At 39.2% G+C, this 23,371-nt stretch overlaps 1 protein-coding gene across 2 annotated transcripts in view; it reads right to left on the bottom strand.

Moving 5' to 3' along the window:
- FRY (FRY microtubule binding protein) overlaps positions 1-23,371 on the bottom strand; it is a 325,197-nt gene that overhangs the window by 48,374 nt on the left and 253,452 nt on the right. For both annotated transcript variants that reach the window (XM_036743232.1, XM_036743231.1), the window contains 9 exons: positions 18,598-18,785; positions 16,418-16,512; positions 15,405-16,012; positions 14,186-14,283; positions 13,648-13,818; positions 10,779-10,919; positions 9,544-9,723; positions 5,929-6,090; positions 4,714-4,788 (listed from right to left, as the gene is read on the bottom strand). In XM_036743232.1, the coding sequence (XP_036599127.1) occupies positions 4,714-4,788; positions 5,929-6,090; positions 9,544-9,723; positions 10,779-10,919; positions 13,648-13,818; positions 14,186-14,283; positions 15,405-16,012; positions 16,418-16,512; positions 18,598-18,785 (1,718 nt within the window). The remainder of the gene's footprint in view (positions 1-4,713; positions 4,789-5,928; positions 6,091-9,543; positions 9,724-10,778; positions 10,920-13,647; positions 13,819-14,185; positions 14,284-15,404; positions 16,013-16,417; positions 16,513-18,597; positions 18,786-23,371) is intronic.

Genomic DNA, 23,371 nt, shown 5'->3' with positions numbered 1-23,371 from the left:
TAAATGAGTATTTTTAGCATGTGTTCTTCCCTTATTTATGTTGGACAGGTTCCTTCAGATTAGACTTGTGCAAAGACGAAACTTCATGCTGCAGGAATCTGTCCAACAGTTAGCTACCTCCTAATGGCTGCAAATGGGACAATGCCTAAATGTTTAGGTATAATAATATATTTATGGGAATGAAATTCTAAGAGCTACTGTCATACCCGGCAATGTTATTGCAAAATGAACAGCAAAAGCAAAGAATTTAACCCATTCAGAAAGGACTAGCTTTTAGCCAGGCACTAGAAGATGCCAGGAAATAGGACGACACTATTATTAGTACTAGCAAACACCCAATAAATACTTTCTGACTAGAATGTAGTAGGTACTAGGGTAAATGGTTGTTTACTTTGTGAATATTATAGATGACCCTGATTTAGTCTTGAGCTCTTGTCCCACTGAAGTTGAAACTATTTTTAGAATTTTGTATTTTAACACATCTTAATACACACGGGAAAGTATACACATACACCACTTGACAAGTCACCTTAAATATTTCATGTGACCTCCCTCTTAAATGAAGTCCACATTTTTTTCTACTAAACCTCTCTGTAGCTTACTATTTTTTTTCTGGAAAAAAATGAGTAATTATTTTATAAAATGGGATGCTAGGCACTACTGAACCTGGGGTCAGGAAGACTTGAGTTCAAATTCAGCCTCAGACACTTATTAGCTGTGTGACCCTGGGCAAGTCACTTAACCCTGTTTGCCTCAGTTTTCTCATCTGCAAAATGAGCTGGAGAAAGAAATGGCAAACCACTCCAGTATCTTTGCCAAGAAAACCCCAAAATGGGGTCACAAAGAGTTGGAAATGACTGAACAACATTTATAAAACATATAATAATATAGAGCTTACTAGACAGTAGTTATAGATGAAGTATGCTTTTGGAAATGCCAATCAACACTGTGGATTTTTAAGATACTTTTCTTCTGGGGAGACCAAGACTGCTGTTGCCTATTACTTCATTTAGAAGTAATATTATTAACAGTAATATTATTAAGTAGTTACTATGTGCCAGGCACTGTGCTAAGCACTGGGGTACAAATACAAGAAAACAACCTGGTTCTTATTCTTGAGGAGCTTACATTCTTATGGGGGAAGAAAAAAAATATAAATGGGAGCTGGACAGTGGTGGGAGAGGAACAAGCTACTCTTCCACCAGCTTCCTTTCAGTCCCGACTTTTGCCGTGTGTGTGTGTGTGTGCGCGCGCGCGCATCCCCGGCAATTAGCATAATGCCTGGCTCATAGTAGGTACTTAATAAATGGTTACTGGTTGATTAACTGATTAATGGGTCGAGTGGTTGATTCCATATTATTGGTACATGGCTTTGACACAGGGCTTGCATATGGGACAATGAAGGCAGAGAGTACTGGGGTGGGCCAAGTCAGCAAGGAAAAGAGCTGAGATTCAGGTCTTCAGGTGAGTACTCGTTATGAGCACATGCTGTTTGTCTTGAGTGCTGAGGATACATCAAGGCATTAATGGAATGTAAGATCCTTTAATCAAGGACTGGTTTTTGTTTTGCTTTTGGCTGCCCTGTGTCCAAAGTACTTTGCATATAGGAGATAGGTAACACGTGCTTAAAATATGTATCTGGATTTGAACCTGGTCTCTTGACTCCCAGTCTAGTGCTAAACTATGCAGTTTCTCTTGCTTCTCATGGAATGAATGAGCTAAGTATGCCCTGTGGATCTGGTCCCTGCTAATTTTAATTGTTCTGGCTACATACACACAAACTCACACAATCTGTTAGTCATATAAATCTCATAAATTTGCAGCTGCCTTCTCACTGCTAATACTTAAAACATTTATCAGTCCAGATGCATATTTAAAATAGTAAATGGGTAAAATTTTTTTTTTACTTCCATACGTTCATTTAATCATTCAACAAACATTTATTTAGTGTTTCTTATGTGCAAAGAATGTAAGCTTCTTAAGGACAAGGGCCATGCTATTTAATTAGTCTTTGAATTCCCAGTGCCTAAAAATAATAGTTACCACCATAGAGAATATTAAACTCTACCAAGTGCTTGATGAAAACTGGCCAGAACGTTTTGATGGATAGAAATGTCAATCAACTATGCAGAGTTCTTAACCAGAAGAATGTAAACTTAAAAAAATTTTGATAACTATTTCAATATAATTACATCATGAAAATCACAAAACCCCATGAGATAGGTACAGTAGGTATTGGCCATCTCATTTAACAGGTAGAAACTGAGGATCAGAGAATTTAAGTGACTTGATCATGGTCACCTGGCTAAAAGGTAGGATTCGAACCAAGTTCAGTCTTGATTCTATGCTCGGTACTCTTTCCCCTAAACCATTCTCTTCTTGAACTTAGTAGGTGACTAATAAGTTTAGCTGAATGAATGAATGCAGAACACTATCCTAGGCATTTGATGAGATAAAAAGATAAGGTAAGGCACAATTCGTACCCTCCTAGAACTTACACAGTCCAGTACGGGGAACACAATGCATATACAAAGAACTACAAGTTAATGTATGATGAGCATATCAAGAGAAGTGCAGACAAAGTCAGGTGAGGTCTTAGGGGGATAAGATCCTTACAAACTGAGAGGATCTGGGAAGGCTTCATGGAAGGGGTGGCATTTGAGCTGGGCTTAAAAATATTTCAAGAAGTGGAAGAACAGGATAAGACAGAAGGAAGGTAATCTAAGTAGGGGAAAATCATATACAAAGGCAAAGAAATGGGAATGAAAGTGTTCTGGAGGTTGTAAGGAGAGAGAGACAGTGGTTCAAGTGATTCTGGAGTGTAAAGTGGATGGAGAAGAATAGCATGAGATAAAGCTGGAAAGGGAGAGAGGTGCCAGATTGTGAAGGGCTTTGAGTGTCGGATGAAATGGTTTGAATTTCAGTTGGTAAGCAATAGGGAGACAATGAAGGGTTTTGAGCAGATAAGCAGTATGACTAGATTACTATATGAGTAAGAGTAATTTGGCAGGGTTGTGATAGACAGAATGGAGGAGGGAGAGATTGGAGGTAGAGAGACCAGTTAACAGGTCACCTGCAATAGTCTAGGTAGGTAATAATAAATTTCTGTTCTAAGATGGTATCAACAGGAACAAAGGAAGGGATGGATATGAGCGGCGCTGTGCACACAGAAACATTTGGGATTTGACAACTTGTTGCATGAGAAAGGTGAGGGAGAGGGGAAGTCAACAATGATTGTGAGGTTTGAAGCCTGAGTAACTGAATCTTTTCTCTGTATTTCCAGTATTTACCAGAGTACTTGGCACATAGTAGGTGCTTAATAAATGCTTACTGCTTGACTGATTGGTTAGGAGGATGACGGTGTCATTGACAGAAATAATGAAGTCAGAGAGGAGAATGGGCTTTGTACTGAAAGATAACAGACTAATTTTTAGGCATCTCAAGTTTGAGATGCCTATGGGACATCCAAATGGAGATGTCACGTAGACATTTGGATATGTGGGTCTGGAACGCAGGAGAGAACACAGACAGGGAGATAAAGAGGCATCTTCAAAGATGTCATAATTGAATTCATGGGAATGAATGAGTTTGGTAAGGGAGAGAAGAGAACCAAGGACAGAACTTGGGGATCATAACTATTAAGAGGTCATGAAGAATACCCCTGAAGGAGGCCAAGAGAGGACACTTAGAGAGGCAGGAGATCCAGAAGAATGCAGTGTCTCAGAAGCTAAGGGGAAAGATCTTATCTAGGAGGGAGTGGTCAATGTGGTAGAAAAAGTACTGACTTTGGAGTCAGTCGACCTGGCTTTAGTACTACTCAGCATTTCTGTGATCCTGGGTAAGTACTTTAACCTTTCTGGACCTCAGTTTTAAGTCTGGACTAACCACATAGCCCCTACAATCACTTCCAGCTTTAAATTTTTGATACGATGATAAAATGTCAGTTGCTTCAGAGAGGTAAAGAAGGATGGGAACTGAGAAATAGCTATTCAAATTGGTTCTAAGTAGGTCACTGATGTCTTTTGAGAGATTAATTTTAATAGAGTGGTAAGGATGGAGACTATATTACAAGGGGCTCAGAAGAATGGATATGTTGACAACAGAGACAATCTGGTTTCGATGGCTTTTTAAAAGACATTTGGCAATGAAGAAGGAAAAATGAAACGGTAGCTGGATGGGACAGACGGGTCAAGGAAGGCTTGTAAAGTAATGTTGGTTAAATAAAAGAATCTTAGAGAGTTGTTAATACTTGTAGATGTTTATATAAAAGGAATGCTACGTTATCCCATATTTGTTCTTATTGACTGCATATTGGAGGTGAAGACAGGGCATGGTAAGAGCTGAGTGCTTTTGAGCAGAAGCAACTCCAGTGGGAGCAGAGATCGTGAACATTTTGTGGGCTGGTATTTTAAAAATTTATATATTTGTAAGGTAGTCTCTTCACATTGAGTAAGAGTTTAATGAACTTGTGAAATCAGAAGAATTGGGTACCTGTCCCCATGGAGCTAGGAAAGCTAGAGAAGCCATTTGCCATGTTTGGTTACATCTGAAATAGGATAGATTAAAAACAGTAGTTTGGAGGTGAAAGGCTGGAGGGATATCATCTAATGACCATATCAGGCACTAACACTTGGACTGGTGATCAAAACCTTTAAATTATATCAAATTCCTTTAGTTATTCAGTCCCAAAAAAAACATTGAAGAAGGACTTACTGAAGGATTTTTGCTTAACCCCACTTCTTGGCCACACAGAGTAAGTACGTGAACCAGCTTCTCCTTTGTCCTTTTCTGGAAAATAAATGAATAAAGAAAGTTTCATCATAGGATTACATGTTCCAAGTCAAACCCCTTCCCCAAAGAAACTGACCCCAGGGATCTTTCAAAGGAGAGTCTAAAATTTCCCTTGGAAATCAATTCCATTTTCTAATAACCCTCAATATCACTAGGTTTGTCCTTATATGAAACCTAAGTTCCTCCTGGTACTTTTTACTGTACCATGTAGGAAAACCCTTAGGGTTTTTCAAAACCATATTAAATTCCTTCAACTCCAGGAATATTATGTCCAATCCCACCCCTTCCCAAAACAGGGCACTGCATGGTCCTCTCTACAGCGTAACTAGTGTAATAGTAACTAGTATAATATAACTCTCAATCAGATTTTCTCACTTGGGGGACAGGAGGAAGACCATGATCATTAGGGGATAGTAAGAAACTCTACGATCTATTATACTGTTTCTCTCAGGCTCAGTGGTCACACTTTTGCTCCTGAGCAAAGCTGACGACAGGTCACCTAGATTAATAGCACCATGCCACACTTTCCTAACAACACAGCTCTACTCAGGGGCTTCTCTCCTAACATGTAGTCTTCAAGCTCTAAGATAATGATGATTGGATAAGTAAACTAAGTGTGAGAATGTAAGGATGCTGAAGTTTTCTAAGGTTAGGCCATAACTGGCTTATATTTAAAGTTAAGTTGGCCCTCAGAAGCCACCAAGGACGACCTCTGAGGAAACCGGGCACAGGGAGGTTAGGAGCTTACTCAGGGTCACACAGATAGGAAGCATCTGAGGAGGGATTTAAACCTAGGTCCTCTGACTCCAGAACCAGCACTCTTTTTTTTACACTCTGACATGTTCCTTCCCCAGAAATAACTACGCTTTGTCTCTAGTTCGCATTTCAGAGCCAGGGGTCTATCTCTACTGTTAACACTTAATAAGCATGGTCCTGATTATAAGGAGTGGTGCTATCCAGTGAATTTGGATTAAGTCCCACTCACCTATTAGATGCTCAATGGCACGAGTAGGGGACTGACATACTGACATCTTTGGGGGTATGATGGTGCTAGAATGATTCAGCCAGCTTTCCATCTGGGATTCTGACTCAAGGGTTCTCCAGAGGCTCCCTCCCAGATGGGTATGCAAGGGCTACCTGAGAATACTGAGGCCTTTTCCAGCTCACAGGAACAAGGACATTGGAGTTGGAGCCTGATGAAGTAGAGGAAGTGCTTCGAGTGACGGCCATGGCCCTAGGTTTTCCATCTCGACCAGAAGAACTCTGTAGCTCATCATAACGCCTCCCAATGATTGGAGTCTTAAGAGAAAGCACACACAATAAATGAATCCCTCCATTTCCTTAGAAATTTAAAGCAAGAAAGTTGTGGTATTTACCATCTTACCTAAAAAGATACTCAATAGCTCTGCTCAAAGGCCCCTAAGAATAGCTTTTTAAATACTCTACCCTTCATTTCAATGACACAGATGGCCACCCCCCTTGATCCTTTATTGATTGTCACCAGCACCCTTCAACCCCCCAAAAGAAAGTCATTCTCTGGAGAGCTGACATTCTGGTGATCACCATTTTCATACTTAACTAGATTTTTCCTAGGATAAAATATACATAGTATATGTCATGGGCCTGGATCTTTCCATTTTGGTACAGTTGACCAGATCTTGGGGTTTGGCTGACACTGCCTTTGAGAATACAGGGTCACTTCCATAACACTGTGAGAGATCTGAGTAGGACCTTAAGAGAGGCTGGCCTTGAATTTAAAAATTAGACCTGAGAAGCTAAACATTATAATTTGGTTCTTTTCTTCCTGAAGTGTATGTTTTTATGAAATGTTTTTTAGGCCCATTCTTTCATGCTTCCTGCCTTCTTTAAGAAATCAAATCAAACCTTACTGCACCTCCTTTAGTATTCTCTACAAACCACCAGTATAGCTTGGGACACAAATCCATGCAGGAGGACACAGGTGACGGCCAGTTTTTAGGTATTAAAGCTCAAAAAGAATTTATGACTGGCAGAATAAAAATCCTGTTCTCTTATACCTCCTGCCTGAATTTCCTGGCTGAATCATTCGGCAAGCATTAATATATGTCACCTACTATATATTCCAGGGATTGCACTTAGGCACAAAAAATATGACACCCTTTCCTCTCCAAAAGCATACATTTTAAGGGGAGGAGATTCTCTCTCTCTCTCTCTGCATATATATGTATATACATATGTAGCATCTAGCTTTGTATATGTGTACATATGTATATACATATATAGTCTAGCTTTCATAGGTATGTACACATACATGCATAACATATATGTTATAAATGAATAGCATAAATACAAAATGAGTAAATACAAGCATATGCAAAGTAATTAAAGTAGTTTGTGAGGGAGGACATGCAGGTGGGATCAGGAAAGGATTCATGCTGAAGATGTGTGTGAACTGTATTGAAAAGGAAGAGAAAGACTCTTTAAGAAGGACGGAGTGCATTCTAGGGCCAATGAAAAGGCCCAGAAATTGGAGATGGAGTATTGTGTGCAAGGAACAGAGAGAAAGCCGGTTTGGCTGGACTGCAGAATGTAGGAGCGGGAGGGGTGTCCAGTAAGGTTGGAAAGACAGTTTGGGGCCAGGTTGTGAAGGGCTTTCAAAGCTAAACAGACGAGTTTATATTTTATCCTGAAGGCAATGGGAAGCTAGATTTGACTGAGCAGGGAAGTCACATGGTCAGATCTGTGCTGAAGGAAAATTACCTTGGCAGCAGTGTTTAGGAGGGATGGTTGTGGCCCTATCTGTCAATCTGTCAATGTTTTCAATTCTTTAGGGAACAAAGTTTGCCAAAGGCAAGGAATGAGGCTAGTACCAGGTATTTACACAGATATTTCAGAAGTTCTAATTTCTGAGAGTCCTAGGGGAGCCCGCTGGGCGCAGTGAAACTCATGTCAGCATGAGTAAGTTGGTAGGTAGGTACTTAAGGGGAAAGTGTTCAGTCAATGGGAAGAGACATTTAATTCTATATCTTCATCCTCAGACCCATCATTCTGGAACTGTCTTGGGACTCTAGAGAAGCCAGGCTGGTTAAATACGTGCCTTGTGCAACATGACCTTTTGTTTTGTTTTTGGTTTTTTATATTAAATTTATTTATTTTTAGTTTTTATCATTCATTTCCACAAGATTTTGAGTTCCAAATTTTCTCCCCATCTCTCCCCTCCCCCCACCCCAAGATGGCATGCATTCTGACTACCCCTTTCCCCAGTCTGCCCTCCCTTCTATCACCCCCATTCCCTTCCCCTTTACTTTCTTTTTTAAAAGATTAATTTATTTTTAGTTTTCAACATTCATTTCCGCAAGATTTTGAGTCACAAATATTCTCCCCATCTCTCCTCTCCCTCACCCCAAGATTGCATGTATTCTGACTGCCCCTTTCCCCAGTTAGCCCTTCCTTCTATTATCCCACTGCCCCGCCCCCATCCCCTGTCCCCTTAATTTCTTGTATGGCAAGATAGAGTTCTATACCCCATTGCTTGTATGTCCTATTGCCCAGTTGCATGTAAAAACAATTTTTAACATTTGTTTTTAAAACACTGAGTTCCAAATTCTCTCCCTTCTTCCCTCCCCACTCACCCTGATTGAGAAGGCAAGCAATTCAATATAGGTCATACATGTGTCGTTATGAAAAACAACATATGATAGTCATGTTGTGAAAGACTATGTTTCCCTCCATCCTATCCTGCCCCCCATTTATTCTATTCTCTCTTTTGACCCTATCCCTTTTCAAAAGTTTTTTTTTCTGACTACTCCCTCCCCGAATCTGCCCCCTTCTATTATTCCCCCCATCCCTGTAGGGTAAGATACTCAATTGAGCGTGTAGCAACATGACCTTCTGAACAGAAGAAAACTTCCATGGCAAGTATTCAATCTGTTAGGCCACGTTACTTCTCTTGCATGTCATAATAGCTGCCCCTAAATGACTGATTAATATTTTTAGCTGTCATGAAATATACAAATAGCACTTACACTTAGTGGCAGGTGAATCTATCTTCAAAATACTGAAATAATTTTTAAAGACTTAATGAGCACTGTGTCAGAAAGCCCAACCTGAGATAACTGGAAACTCTAGTTAAAGATGCCTTTAAACTCAAAGAAATCTGATTAGACTTATTAATTTTTAATTAATTAAATTAATTAGTTAATTTTTGATATCTTTATGTTGTCTTGAAGAATGCAGTTGAAAGTCTTCTAAGATGCTAGACAATTCAGTATATTGACCATAGCTTAAAAGAGAATACTGCCAAATAGAAATCAGTCGTAAGAGCCTTTAATAATATTTCTGCATATGACAATCATCCCCTTGTTTGAGATGGCTGATATTACAGAAATGCATAATTGTTAAAGAGATTAGGAGAAGTTTCTTAGTTTACAATTCTCTATATCGTCATGTTGGTTAAAAATTTATTTGAATCAGGTTCCTGGATGAATAAAATATGAAAAATCATGTTTAGACTTAGAAACTAGTTTCTATTTTTAAAAGTTAGGCATTCTATGCTAGGCGATGTTCCAATTTATTTCTAAGAAAATCCCCAAATCTGAGTTTGGTCTTTGAATATTATATTCAAAATTTCCTACAAAGAATACTTTTGTCCTTTTTGTTATCCTTTTTCCTTACATGGCTACTTTTTCTCTCAGGCAGCTAATTTTCACTCTTGCCATAATAAATCTATGTTGAAATTTACAGAAATAATAAACACAAGAGGAGGGTACATACCTCTGAAATATCGAAGTGAAAATCCAGGGTTTTTCCTGGCAATTCCTTGGAAGCACTATTCCATACTCGATGAATTTCTATTTTGGAAAGATCATTGTGCTGATATGAAGGCAAGACCAGGCTGGCAGATCGAGAAACAACCAATTTCAAGATATTCAAAGCTTCTCTCCAGTGAACGCTCTAGGGTAAAAAGAGAAAAAGAAAAAGTGAGAAAAGAGAGTATTTCCTTCTTTTGCTCCCCTACCCCTACCCACAATACAATTTCTTAAATAACAATACTATATAGTTGATCCTTCTACATAAGAGAGTTATTAGTTTATAAGTTCACCGGTTCATAAGACTTTGTAATGGGAGATACAGAAGAAAGAACACTAACTCTGGAGAAGGAGAACCCAGGTTCAAATTCTACCTCTAACATCCATTACCTGTATGATGTTGGGCAAATCGTTTAACCTGTTAGAACAAGCATATACTACATGGATGTCAAAGACAGAACACTGAAATACTTACAGCACTTTTTGTCGTAGCAAAGAACAAAAAACAAAGTTTGCACTGATTAGGTAATGACTAAACAAATTATGATATACTTAGTATGAAAAATCGATTTCAGTGAAACCCATGGCTTAGAGTCACAATTCTTTGGGTTTAAATAGACTGGGTTCAATTTAGAGAGCCTTCTCCTACCCATTCAATCCTGTTCCTTTGGCTTGTTTTGCTCCCACCCAGAATTTCCTCTGGAAACCTCACAGTATAGCTAGTGACTGGGTCTCCACAGATTTTTGGGCAGCTAGGTAGTGCAGAGAACAGTGCACTGGGCCTGGAGTCAGGAAGACCTGAGTTCAAATCTGCCCTCTGACACTTAGTAGTCGTGTAACCTTGGGCAAATCACTAAATCATCATTTGCCTGAGTTTCCTCAGTAAAATGGGGACAATAACGTACCTACCCCCTCAAAGTTGTTGTGAAGATCAACTGAGATAATAATTGTAAAGTGCTTAGCGTGGCGCCTCGCAGACAGTAAGTGCTATAGAAATGCCAGTTATATCATTATTATTTATTATTTGGATAAGAGACCCTAGTTCCCATGCAAACATTTAAAGTAAGTGCATGTCAGATAAAGAACACCTTTAATGTTATCCCACAGAATGTGTGAAACAACAGAAAGGACTTATAATAATTCACAAACAGAAGGCCTGGTTTCACACTCTCTTATAAAAGAAGCTAAAAAACATTTTACCTGCACGTATTTTTCAATGGTCTTCAACACTTCCATGTTAAATTGCTTTACAGGAACACCTGAGAGGTCCATATAGCTGAGCAGACTGTAGATCATCTGTAGGAGGGATTGTTGCATACTTGGAAGACCCTTTTCTAGGAGCTGTGAAGCAAGAAGTACAAAGGGAGTAAGTTAATTTTTGTAATGGAAAAAAACCCTTTCTTTGAGTATCATATTCTCATAGGAATATATATGTGAACTGGGCTGCCTTGGGAATTAGTGGGTTATCCTTCACAGAGGGGTCTTCAAGCAAAAGTCTGGATGACCACTTGTAGGGTGTGTGGTAAAAGGGATTCTTGGTCAGATATGGGTTATTCTAGGTGGCCACTGGGCTCTTTTCTATGATTCTGCAATATTTGTATTTAAGTAACTTTATTTTAAAAAATATTTCTTTATGGTCAATGTACTACCCCATAGAGGATGTACAATGTAAGGCAGAGTGATCCAACCATCTCTCTAGAATTCAATTCAGTTTAATTTAATTCAACTCAATTTCGAGCATTTACTAGGTACCTGATATGTTTAAGGCACTGTGCTATATCTGAAGATACAAAGGCTAAATGGGAATAAAAAAGATTCCATCTTCAAGGAACTAACATTCAATTTGGTAAAACCACTCTACTCACACAGCTTCACCAGCCCTGTTTGCATATGTCTACCTTTCCCCATCCCCGCTGTCATGTTCTAAAACAGGGGTCAACAAACTTTCAGAATTTAGTGCCATGTGTATCTTTGCTCTAAATCAAAGTCCCAAACTGCCTGGAAATGTTGATACTATCAAGTCTACTAAGACAAATGAGTTCATTTGGATTAGAAGCTTTAATCTTTTAAAACTTTTCAGAAACTCAATTTAGCCCTTGACCAATCTACTGAAACATAGTGTCTTTTACTCTGTGATTACTAGGAGATCACATGTCAGAAAAAAGCAGTTACTACTCTTCTGTGATACCTTTTTGCTTGTGTTTATGTGAGAAAAGGGATTTTTCATTAAAAAAAGTTTTTGTTTTTTTTCAAAAGAAATCAGATATCTTCTGAAAAGGACCTAGTAATGAATCCTTTGAAGGAACACAGGGTAACATACACTGGATTTGGAATTTAAAGATGGCTCTAAAACTTCCTGGTTGTGTGACCTGGGCCAAGTAATGTCAACTTTTTAGTTTAAAATCTTTTTAGCTATGTTATTTCCTCCCTATAGAATCTAAATTCTTTGCGGACAGAGACTGTTTCATCGTTTTCATATCCCCAGCATCTAGCACAGTGACTCGTATATAATTGGCACTTAATAAATTCTTGCTGAACTAATACATATAAATGCAAAAATGAAGTTTAGCAATGAATGTCCAAAAGTTACCATTGGTGTTACAAGACAGGAAGGTAGAGCCAGCAAAGACCAGGCAATCCACTGAGCAGCCTCAGATGCACCTTCCATGAAGCCTCATTTTCCTCAACTAAAAAAACAGGGCTAATACTTATACAACCTACCTCATCAGGTTGTTGCGAGGAAATTGTTTGGTAAAGTATATGTAAATGGGAGATCACAGTAGTATTAGAAGAGTTACGCTTACATCTCAAAAAAAGAGTGATAATGAAAAATTCTGAAAGAAGTAGGTGACATCACCTATATACAATGTCAATGAATTTCATATCTTGTACATATTAAACTCCTTAGGGCAGAGAGTAAGACACTAAACATGGGTCATCACTGCCGTCACACCTTGGTGTTTAATAGGATCAAAAAACTAAACTGTACAGAAATGGGAAGAAAAATAAACCTATACATTATCAGGGCGTATCTATGGATTTAGAGGTGGAAGGGAATTTACCTAATTAGAGGGTCTAGGGTTGGATGGGACCTTAGAAGCCACCTAAACTAATCCCATCATTTGACAAAGACACTGGGGCCCAGGGAAGTTAAGTGATTTGCCCCAAATCACACAGGTAGTAGCAGAAGTAGGATCTGAACCTGGGTCTTCTGACTCCAAAGTTAGTGCTTTTTGTATTCCACCAAGCAGCCTCCCATTTTATAGTCTAACCTCCCAAATTTATAGATGAGGAAATTGAGACCCTGAAAGGTTAAACAACCTTCCTAATATCACTAGGTAGCAAGTGGCAGAGCTGGGATATGAACTTGGGTCCTACTTTCAATCCAGGGCTCTTTCCACCGAACTATGTTGCCTCAACCCCACTGCTCCCCTTCCCACCACTAAGTAACAGTAGGACTAGGACCAGAGGAATTGCTTGCTTGGGTGTGCCAGAATCACACTTGCATGAGGATTAAAAAAACAAAACCAAAAACCACCTCAACATTTCAATTTGCAAAAACAACTGCCATTACAAAAATTTATTTCGAAATTTATTTTCTTTTCAGCTTCAAAAGGTCCACAATTTCATCAGTGTGGATCCTGCCTCCAAAAAACACAGGCAGCAACTACTCTGTAATTGAGTAGGTGGCCTTTATGAAATACCATAACAGGGATAATTCATCACCTGTACCCAGCCTCTCCGTCCCTAGGTAGGTGCATCTTCTGATGACAGACACACTACCCAGTCCATCATCAGTTTTACACCTCAGGGCCTTTCCTGCTTTGTTGGAATTTGCACTCTGCAAAGGTCACCTCCATCCATGATGAGCAATATGTTTTGTTAATTAGTGCAGGTAGAGACGACTGAAAATACCAAAGCATGATGTATTCTTTTTAAATGTTCATACACACAGAGGCAAAATTCTTTTTGCCACAACCTCCCTCAAGATCATTCATTCCAGGCCCTTCAGGCAATATCTATCAGAGGGGAAAAAGATGATGCCTGGAATTTCATTACTATTCCTCACCTCTGCCAGATAGGTCACCATATTCAGGGTAATATCAGCAAATGCTTCATGAAGGTATCGACATACAACATTGACCCATGTTGCACAGTCTCTTGTGTAGCTGTGGGTTTTATAAAGAGTCATGACATGTGCAAGATTTGAAAGCTTGGGGTTCTTTTCTTCCAGACAAACCTAAAAAAGTGAAAATTAAATGTCTCAGTGAAAAAGAAAGAAAATGAATTTAAAATTCAAATATTATCTAGCAATCTAAAAAATAGACTTTCAGCATACAGAATTGATGTTTTAAAAAAGAAACCGTTCAACAATATTTCCACAATTTTTCCTGTATTTAGAGATCATTTAAAAATTTATCAAATATCAGATTACCATAAGCATTTGCCACTTAGAGAAGTATATGGCTAATGGTATGGTTCATGCTTTCAAATTTAAAAAAAAATTACTTATAGCCTTATTTCTTTAAGAGTTTGTCTAATTTTGTCAAGGCCTGGATTCCTAAGCCCATGCTCATTTACATATTGGTAATAATATAATACCATACCTGAGCAATCCTCTCTGCTATATCCTTACAGAATTGATTGGGATTGTCAAAATGTTGAATCAACTGAGGCAGGAGACAAAGGACATTCAATGGAAATCCTGGAATGGGAAAAAAAGGATACAATGGGGATATCTGAGGGATAGAAATATTTGTGTTTTTACTCATTAGCAGACTAAGGTAGGCAGTTGTATACCCACAGAGACAAAGCAAATGCTGTCTATTTTGAGGTAACTTTATTTCGACAAAATACAAAAGCCAGGAAAAACTGCAATCATAATAGCGTAAGAGAAAACCTTTACAAAACCAATGTTTACAACTGATTTTAAATTTTAAAATAAAGACTATTACTGGGAATTACCTGGCTGACAGAATTATTAAAAATACTAATAATGTATTGAAGTGTCTCTTTAAGACTGTATAAGGGAAAAAAAGTTGTTTTCAAAAATTGTCATGAGAATTAAAAGACTTGTTAAGTTTGGGCTTGACCATTATTACTGGAAGGCTCTTTAAATAATAACAGTTAGCATGTAGGCTGTTCACCAAAATCCTATGTTTTCTATCAACAAAGAGAACACTAGGCTATATTTTTGAGTATTAAAAACGGGGTTTGTTTATTTGGCTTTGTGAAAAGTAGTAACAACCTGGGAGAACAGTCAGAATAAAAAGACAAAGCAAAATGAAAAGTCTAGAGGTTAACCTACAATACCTCAATGAGAAGGAACAATCATGATCTACAAGTCAAAAAGGGTAAAGAACTTAACCTTCACTTTTCTCCCTTGATAAAACTAATTTTAGAACATATTAACGGTTGCCTTGGAAACATGCTACCTGCCTCCTGAGAGAGAAGTGATGGATTAAGGGGTGCATAAAGAAACATATATTTTTTGGACATGGCCAATGAGAGGTTTTTTTTCCCCTTGATTATACATATTTTTCAGTGGGAGACATGGGAGGGAGAGAAAATTGATTTTCTTTTTTGAAAAAAAAATTAATTAAAAGACTAAGTTGAAGAAGAGTTGTTGATATGCATTGTTAGAAGTAATTTACACAGGAGTTTTCAATATCAATGAAATTAGTTCCAGGACCACTCTCTCTGCTGCCAGCTGAACAGAATTGTTTTTAAAAAGCCTCAATCTATATTCTCTTGTATGTTTATAATAAATTTAAGCATAATGGCAAACAAAACACATAAGAAGGAAAAAAGATTCATGGGATTTACCAATAGCCTGAGATGAGTCGACCATAGATACTCGTGACACTGGTGTTAGCAAACTGAAGAGATGCAGGGTGAGGTCCGTGGTGGTAAGGGAAGTGAATCCTTTGAGCAACAGCTGTTGCAGCCCTGAGAAATCTGCCCACTTGAGCTGTCCCTGTAATTTTTCAAGTTTCTCTCGATTTTCAGCTTTATCGAGGGGCAAATGAGTCAGTAACTTATTGAGTAATCTTAAGGCCATTAGATATTCAAACTCAAAATCAGATTCCATTAAGGCCACAGTGACCCAGAAAATGGTGGCCAATAGGTTGGTTGGATTGTTGATGTGGGATGGGTCGGTGAGGCTGTCTTTCAAAGAAGACGAGCTCCTGGTCTTAGAGGAGAGCCCCTGTTGGGTACAAGCCTGGATCCTGTCCAGAGTTGCACTTCGAGGTGGGTCTGAAGTTCGGTCTACAACGCCAAACTTCTTGGGGACGGAGAAGCTCCTCTGATGTCGGCTTCGTTCTGCGGTGGCTGTGTTGCCACTGGCAACTCCAGGGTTCACATTCAGTTGACCTGTGCTCTTTCGGTTTGCTGTCAGCTTACTGCTTGAGCTTAGATCAGGGGATGATGAGCTGGGGATGGGAATAAATAAGTTTATTAGAATACACCAATGGGCTTCTGTGAAAATCCCACCCTTTTCAATTAAGTCAAATTCATCTCAGGCTTCGTTAAGGGAGGGAGCATGCCCACTCTTTTGGAAACATCAACTTTTGTAAATTCCTCTTTCTTGAGTCATCTACACAAAGCTATGAAAATGAGCACTGGCCTCATGCTGAGGGCATAAAAGAAATGTAGGGAAGTCTGAGAATCAGCCATGGGACTAAAAAAAAAATTCAGTTATTTCTTATAGTGATTCAAATGAGTTTTTATAGGTGTTTCCTCAACTTAATTTATGCCGTTGGAGCAGACATTTCTCAAATGTTTAAAAAAAGCTTACAGAATTTTTGATTTCCAAATGTCATGAAACTGTCTCTCACCGAGATAGTACAGTCAAGAGATCACTGTTCTTCAAGCAGTCTGACAAATTATCCACTGTAGCTTCCAAGGTAAGGAGTGCTTCCATTACGTAACCCTGCCAAACACAGAAACCAACCATTTCAATATAAGAAAGGATTCTCTGTTTTTTAAAACAACCCCAAAGAGGTGTCTTGGTGAAATGGATAGAGCACTGGACTTGGAGTCAGGATGACTTGGGTTTGAATCCCATTTCAGGCATCACTAGCTATGTGACACTGGGCAAGTCACTTAACCTCATCAATAAAATAATGGATTTGAAGACCTCTAATATCCTTTACAATTCTAAGTCTGTCTGTGATGTATTTGCTGTTGACTTAACACTTAAAGAGAAATTACACAATATTACATATCATAACTGTAGAGCTGAAATGGATCTTAGAGGTCATCCAGTCCAAATCCTTCATTTTACACATAAGGAAACTGAGGCCCAGAGAGATTAAAGAATTTCTCCAAGGATATACATGTAGAAAATGGCAGAGTTGGAATTGAAACACAGGTCATCCTCTGTTTCCAAGTCCATCAGTCTTTCCATTGCACCATACCACCCTTCAAATTACTCAGGGCTAGTTATGCCCAAATAATACTAGATTAATATCATGGTAGAACATTGTTGCTGGCTTGGTTTATTATTATAAAAGGGATAAGAAGGAAGAGTCAACCCACTTACTAATGTTTAGCCTAGAGAAAGCAGCATTGGGGAGTATAAGAACATGATACCATCTGAAAATGTCTGCATGAATGTCATATGAAAGAAGAATTAAGATGCAGTCTATATAGCTCTAGAGGGCAGAAACAGGACCAAAAGGAAGAAATTACCAGAAATTGGAATTTAGCCCAATATAAAATAAAATTTCCTAATAAATTAGAGCAGTCTGAAGAGAGAATGATCTACATTCAATATAGTGAATTCCCTATTAGACTGCAAGCTCCTGGAAGGCAGGGACTATCATTTGCCTTTCTTTGTATCAGCTCTTGGCACAGTGCTTGGTATACAGTAGGTGCTTAATAGATGCCAGCTGAATGTTATTGGAGTGGTTTAAACAGAAGCTTGTTATCACTTGTTGAAGGTGCTGTAGAGAGAATTCAGGCATTGGGTAGGTATTGTATTCAGTGAGCTCTCAGATGTCCTCCAGCTTGAAGGATCTCTGATTCCTGAGACATAATCAGTACACTGAAGCAAAGAAAACAGCTTTGGGAGTTGGTGGATGGATGTCAGATCTACAACAGGCTTGTCAAGATCAACCAATTGGTAACAATGGGATAGCATGTTATATAGCTTAGTGTTAATAAATGTGAGCTAATTGTCATCACTATTACAGACCCTAATAAGGTAATTTGGTTGCCAACTTCTTCCAGTCATACTTCTGAGTCCTCTGGCATTTGAAATGCCGCCTTTAGGTTATAGGAAATGGGGCTAGTTATAAGCTAGAGCAGAGGTTCTTAACCATTTTGTTTTGTTTTGGACCCTTCTGGCAGTCTGGTGAAGACTATGGACCCCTTCTCAAAATGTTTTTAAATGCATAAAACAAAATATATAGGATTATAAAGAAAATCGTTTATATTGAAATACAGTTAGTGAAACATAAAAAAATGCCAAGTTAACGGACCCCAGGTTAATAAGGGCTAGAGGGAGGAGGCTGCTGAACAGTCCACTTCTTGAGTCCTTTGGGACTAGCCGAGATAGCGGTATGCACAAAGCCACTGAGGACAGAATGCTGGCGGAGTTTCCCAGTGGGTACCACCTACCTCCTCCTCTCCTGTTGTTATCCCTTTTCCTCCTCCCTCTCTTAAGCAAACGTTAACTACCCTAGGGCTTTAGGTGAGGAAAAAAGCAGCTTCTTGCCCCCCAAATCATTGTTTGAGGGTATCCTAGATTAGCAGCGAAAGCAAACAGAAATGCAATGAATTCTGGCTGCCAACGTAAAAGCAAACAAACAGGTGTTTATCATCTACTCAGAAATTCAAATATCATGGAAGTAACCAGCATAGCTAGAATTACTCTGCAAAAGTCAGCCATTATTATTATTGTTGATAGGATGCATGACTAAGGGAGGAAAAGGAGACACATAATATCAGCTTCATTTTTTTTTTCAAATTGGACACCTAACGATAAGTTCATCACCACCCTTTGCATTCATACCTGAATCTCATCTCCATGTTCTCCAATGACTTCCACCAGGCGGGAGAGGAGGTCAGACAGGGCATGGGCTGACAGAGGTTGCTTTAGGGCCCGGAAGATCTGGAAAGAGCGACCTGCATAATGCCTAGAGGAGCTGGCCAGGGCTGTCTGTAATGCAACTTCACTCAGGTGCTGCTCCAGATGGAAACCTGAGAGACAGAGGGAGAGAAAGTGAGGGAGAGGGGGCAGAGAGAGACAGAGAGAGAGAGAGAGAGAGAGAGAGAGGGAGGCAGAGAGAGAGAGAGACAGAGAGAGAGACAGAGAGACAGAGAGAGAGAGAGACAGAGAGACAGAGAGAGAGAGGGAGAGACAGAGAGAGACAGAGGGGGAGGGAGAGATGGGAGGAGGGAGAGAGAGAGAGAGGGAGGGAGAGGGAGGGAGAGAGAGAGAGAGAGAGAGAGAGAGAGAGAGAGAGAGAGAGAGAGAGAGAGAGAGAGGGGATCAGTGCATCATAAAGTCTCTGAGTTGGAAGGGAGCTCAGAGGCCATCTAATGCAAAGCTTTCTGGACTGAGAATCCCCTTCAGTACGTTCCCCACAAGTTGTCACCCAAACTTTAGTTGGGAGACCAGCAATGAGGGGGAAATCTATGACACCTACCCTATCCTCTGCTCCCACATGGCTTCCCATTCCTTTTCAGATAATAAGTACAAACATAGCTCTGACTGAAAAAAATCTCACGTTTTTCAAGAACTCATTTGTCCTTTTATAATGGGCTAACTTGACCAAACCCACCAACATTACCCCTTCTGAATGAAAAGAATTGAAAAAAAATGAACAACAACCTATTCTTTCATGTCTAACTTCAGGATAACAATTCTGATCCCTGGAATTTTCACCAAACTGATCTTCTACTTCACCTTTCATGTTCAATATTTTGAGTTCTATCTCCTCTTCCTCATCTACATAAGTTGTTGGCAAATTTTCAGTCCTCTTGTGCATGGAACATAAGAATAGCCATGCGTAAAATTCATGCTCCTTTCAAACTATGGAGGCTTCGAACCCAACCAAAAGACCTATGAGCACGTCTAGACACAGCCATGCCCTCATCCCCTCAAGATGGAGGTTACAAATGGGCATCTGTAAGATGTTTATAAGCTTGCGATGCAAACTTGATCCTGCAACTTAATATCTATCCCACTTATGTTTTTTAAATGGAAGACAAAATCATAGCCCTCTATCCTCAGCTGACCACTTTATCGGATGGTAAAGGACACTGTCATGGAACTCTGGTGATCATTTAAAAGGTCCATGGCTGAAGGCAATGAAACAACCGGGACTATATGTACATAAAGGGAAACCAGCCCTAGTGGTCATCAGTGATGATCCGGACTGCTGTGGAATCCATTTGGCTGTATCCAGCCAGTTCACATGGGTTCAGTAGAACTGGTACCTAATTTTAGGTTGAGTTCCCTGAACCAGTTGTTAGTGGGGGCAGTGCCTTGGCTCAGTTCTGTGGAGAACTGGTTGTTAGTTCATTTGAATCCCACCACTGGCTGTATCCCAACTAACTAGATAAAAAGAATGAGCTGTGACAATTTGAGGTCACTAAGTTCTCCTCTCTCAGCCTCTTTGGGCTGTCAGGCCCACCAAGCCTTATGACCAAGTTTTTGTAAAAAGCACCGAATGTGTCGGGAAATGGACTTAGAACTTTTTCCAGCAGAAAATACAATGGTAAAATTCCTACTTACTAGAAAAATAAAGCCTAATAATGTATATAGAAGAAATTGCTTAAGTCCTTCTAAACTTCTGTTTTAGTAGGTTTTATGAGCTATTGCTCTAGTAAGCTTGGAGTGTAACTAAAAGGTTGAATTGGAAGCAGGTAAGGGAGCTATATAAGCTAGCTACAGTACTGACTGTGTAAATCTTACTGTTTTAAAATTCTGGAGTCACCATCTCTAATTTCATAAGACTTAGAAAGTAGGGATGGTAGGAAAATTAATGAATGACTGAAGGAAAAATCAGAGGAGAGCTCATACAGCATGGTCAGGGCACCGTGAACATCTCTCTACCTTGCCACAAGACAAGGGAAGACAAGGAGCTGGAGGGAACATACAGAAAGCATCTTCTAACAGAAAAGTCCTATCTGATTTATTCACCTCATCAGAATCAATAAACTAGATCTGCTACAACCTAGAGAAGATGCCTGGAAGGATTTTTGATAATAATGATGATAATGCTAATAACTAATATTTATATAGTGCTTCTTACGTGCCGGTCATTTTACAATCATTACCTCATTTGATCCTCACAACAACTCAGAGACATAGGTGCTATTATTATCCCCATTTTACAGATGAAGAAAGAAACTGAGCCAAACAAAGGTTAGGTGACTTGCCCAGGGTCACACAGCTCCTTAATATCTAAGGCCAGATTTAAACTTGTGTCTTCCTAACTCCAGGACCCTTAGCTGCCCAAGTGGATTAAAGGTCTGGTGGTATAGATAACTCCTTGATGGATCAAACCCCAATAATAATTCAATGTGATTTAGTTTTTCTTAAATGTATGGGAAAAATCAAAACAGTAATTGATTTAACAGTTGAAAATTAATGGGGATGGCACCAAATTAGATCTAAATGTTTATATTTATTTAAACCTCACTGTAGATGGTATATTATGCTAATATGAAATAATGTTTCTACTTAGTAGTTTTAATAAAGAGTTCTATTTCTATTTTTAAAATGTAACTTAAAAGCATCTTTCTTCACTGACAATGCCTCGCTGACAGTTCATATGATGGGGCTATAACTCAGGTGCCATCATTCACCTTGGGCAGATTACTCTCATTATAGCCAAAAACTGGGGGAAATAAATAGCTTCTAGGTTGAAGACTTGTAAACCCCAATTTACAAAGTGATGGCAACCAATTAGCAAAACATTAAGAAAAATCTTTTTAGGAGGATTTTGTTTTTGGATACAATGTCTCTGCTTTGTGTAGTCATAGCATTGAGAACTGGAAGGAGCCAAGGAGGCTTAGATAGTACCCAGTCCAACCTCCTCTTTCTAGAAACAGAAAAGAAGAGAAATTAACTGACTTGTCCAAGGTGTTTACATTATAAGCATGGTGACCAGATGAGGTTGCCTCTATTATTTCTCTAGCTTGGAACTAGCTGGCCTCTAGTGGTAGAGCTGGCCTATGTCCTGGAACTGCTTCAGTCTCTGGGCAAGGTAGTCATGAGACCCATCAATCCAGTTATGTCACATTACTTTCATTTATTCTATGATCCAGTCAAACCAGATTGCTCGTGTCCCTTCAGACATGCTCCTGTTGTTCCTTTCGCCCTGTTCCCTAGACCTGGTATGTCCCCTCTCATCTCTAATGGTAACTTCTCACCTTCTGAGCTTGTCCTTATTAATTAAAAAAAGGCACAGTTCTTATCTGCCAAGAGTTTGCTGCCGATACCAAGGCTCCATGGACAGGTAGGTGTGCACACCAAGGGTTACTAGGATCTGAAGAGACACCTAGCTTAATTCTCAGTTTCTCCATGAAGCCCTTCCTGACTATCAGTTGGAAGTGGTTTTTCCCTATTTAGGACCACAGCACTTTGTACTTCTCTTATGCCCTGAGCATATTTGCATTTGTGTGCATGGCCTTGTCCTCTTCTCCCTCCTGCATTAAGCTGTAAGCTCTTTGAGGTTAGGACTTTCCCTCAGGGACCCATGATTTCATTATCGTGTCTAGGAACCTCTTTCATCTTCTTAATTCTTTTGTTGTTGTTTAATCATTTTTCAGTCTTCATGACCCTACTTGGTTTGTTGTTTTTGTTTTTGAAGAGATACTGGAGTGATTTGCTTTTCCTTCTCCAGATCATTTTACGATGAGGAAACAGGCAAACATGGTTAATTGACTTGCTCAGGGTCACACAGCTAGTAAATGTCTGAGGCTGGATTTGAACTCAGTATTCCTGACTCCAGGCCTGGCACTCTATCCACTATGCCACCTTGCTGCTCCTTTACACTTTAATAAATCATCACTTCCACAGTACTTCAAAGGGTTCAAAGTGTTTTGCATATACTGTCTCATCTGATCACAGCCCTGTGAGTAAGAACTACAGGTACTATTTTTATCCCCAGTTTAAAGATGAGAAAATTGAGGCTCAGAATAGTTGGTTACCTTACTGGTGGTCAGTGTTAATGAGTACTAGCATAAGGTTTAAACTCCTCTCTCCCATGCCTCCAAGTCCAGCCCCCTTCTCACAATACTACTTGGGTCTATACAGCTAGTTGTCCATGGAGCCTTGGCACTGGCAGCAAACTCCCAAGAGACAACAACTATGCTTTTCCTAATTGCTTTTTGTTCGCAATACTATATTTTGTGCAAAGAGACACTTAAGAATTACTATTTAATAAGAGAAAAGCTGAAAGGCATTTCTCTTTGCAGCTCTCTATTTCTTGGTTCATCTGCATGGATCTTGGAAGAGTCACTCCATTCAAACATGAGAAAATGCTAATGGAACTTAATTGAATAACCACTGAAAGTACTTTGTGGAAATTGTATTAATATAATGATTCAAGCATACCATAGAATAGGTTTGTGAAAACAGGATGTTATAGTTAAGTGTGACATTATTTCTCAAAGTGTATATTACATGTTAATTTATAAAAAAATGACAGGCCTTTTAACAATTTCCTGGCAAAATAATGTACCCTAAGTCTATGGGTCTGTGTTGAAAAAAATATTCCCTTATGCCAACAATCACTGGAGTATCATTTACTGTATAAATTTCACATCACATC

The sequence above is a fragment of the Trichosurus vulpecula genome, chromosome 2 (assembly GCF_011100635.1).
Source record: "Trichosurus vulpecula isolate mTriVul1 chromosome 2, mTriVul1.pri, whole genome shotgun sequence".
In the NCBI taxonomy this organism is placed as follows: Eukaryota; Metazoa; Chordata; class Mammalia; order Diprotodontia; family Phalangeridae; genus Trichosurus; species Trichosurus vulpecula.
The sequence above is the reverse complement of the archived record's forward strand: the minus strand, read 5'-3'. Positions and strand labels throughout refer to the sequence as shown.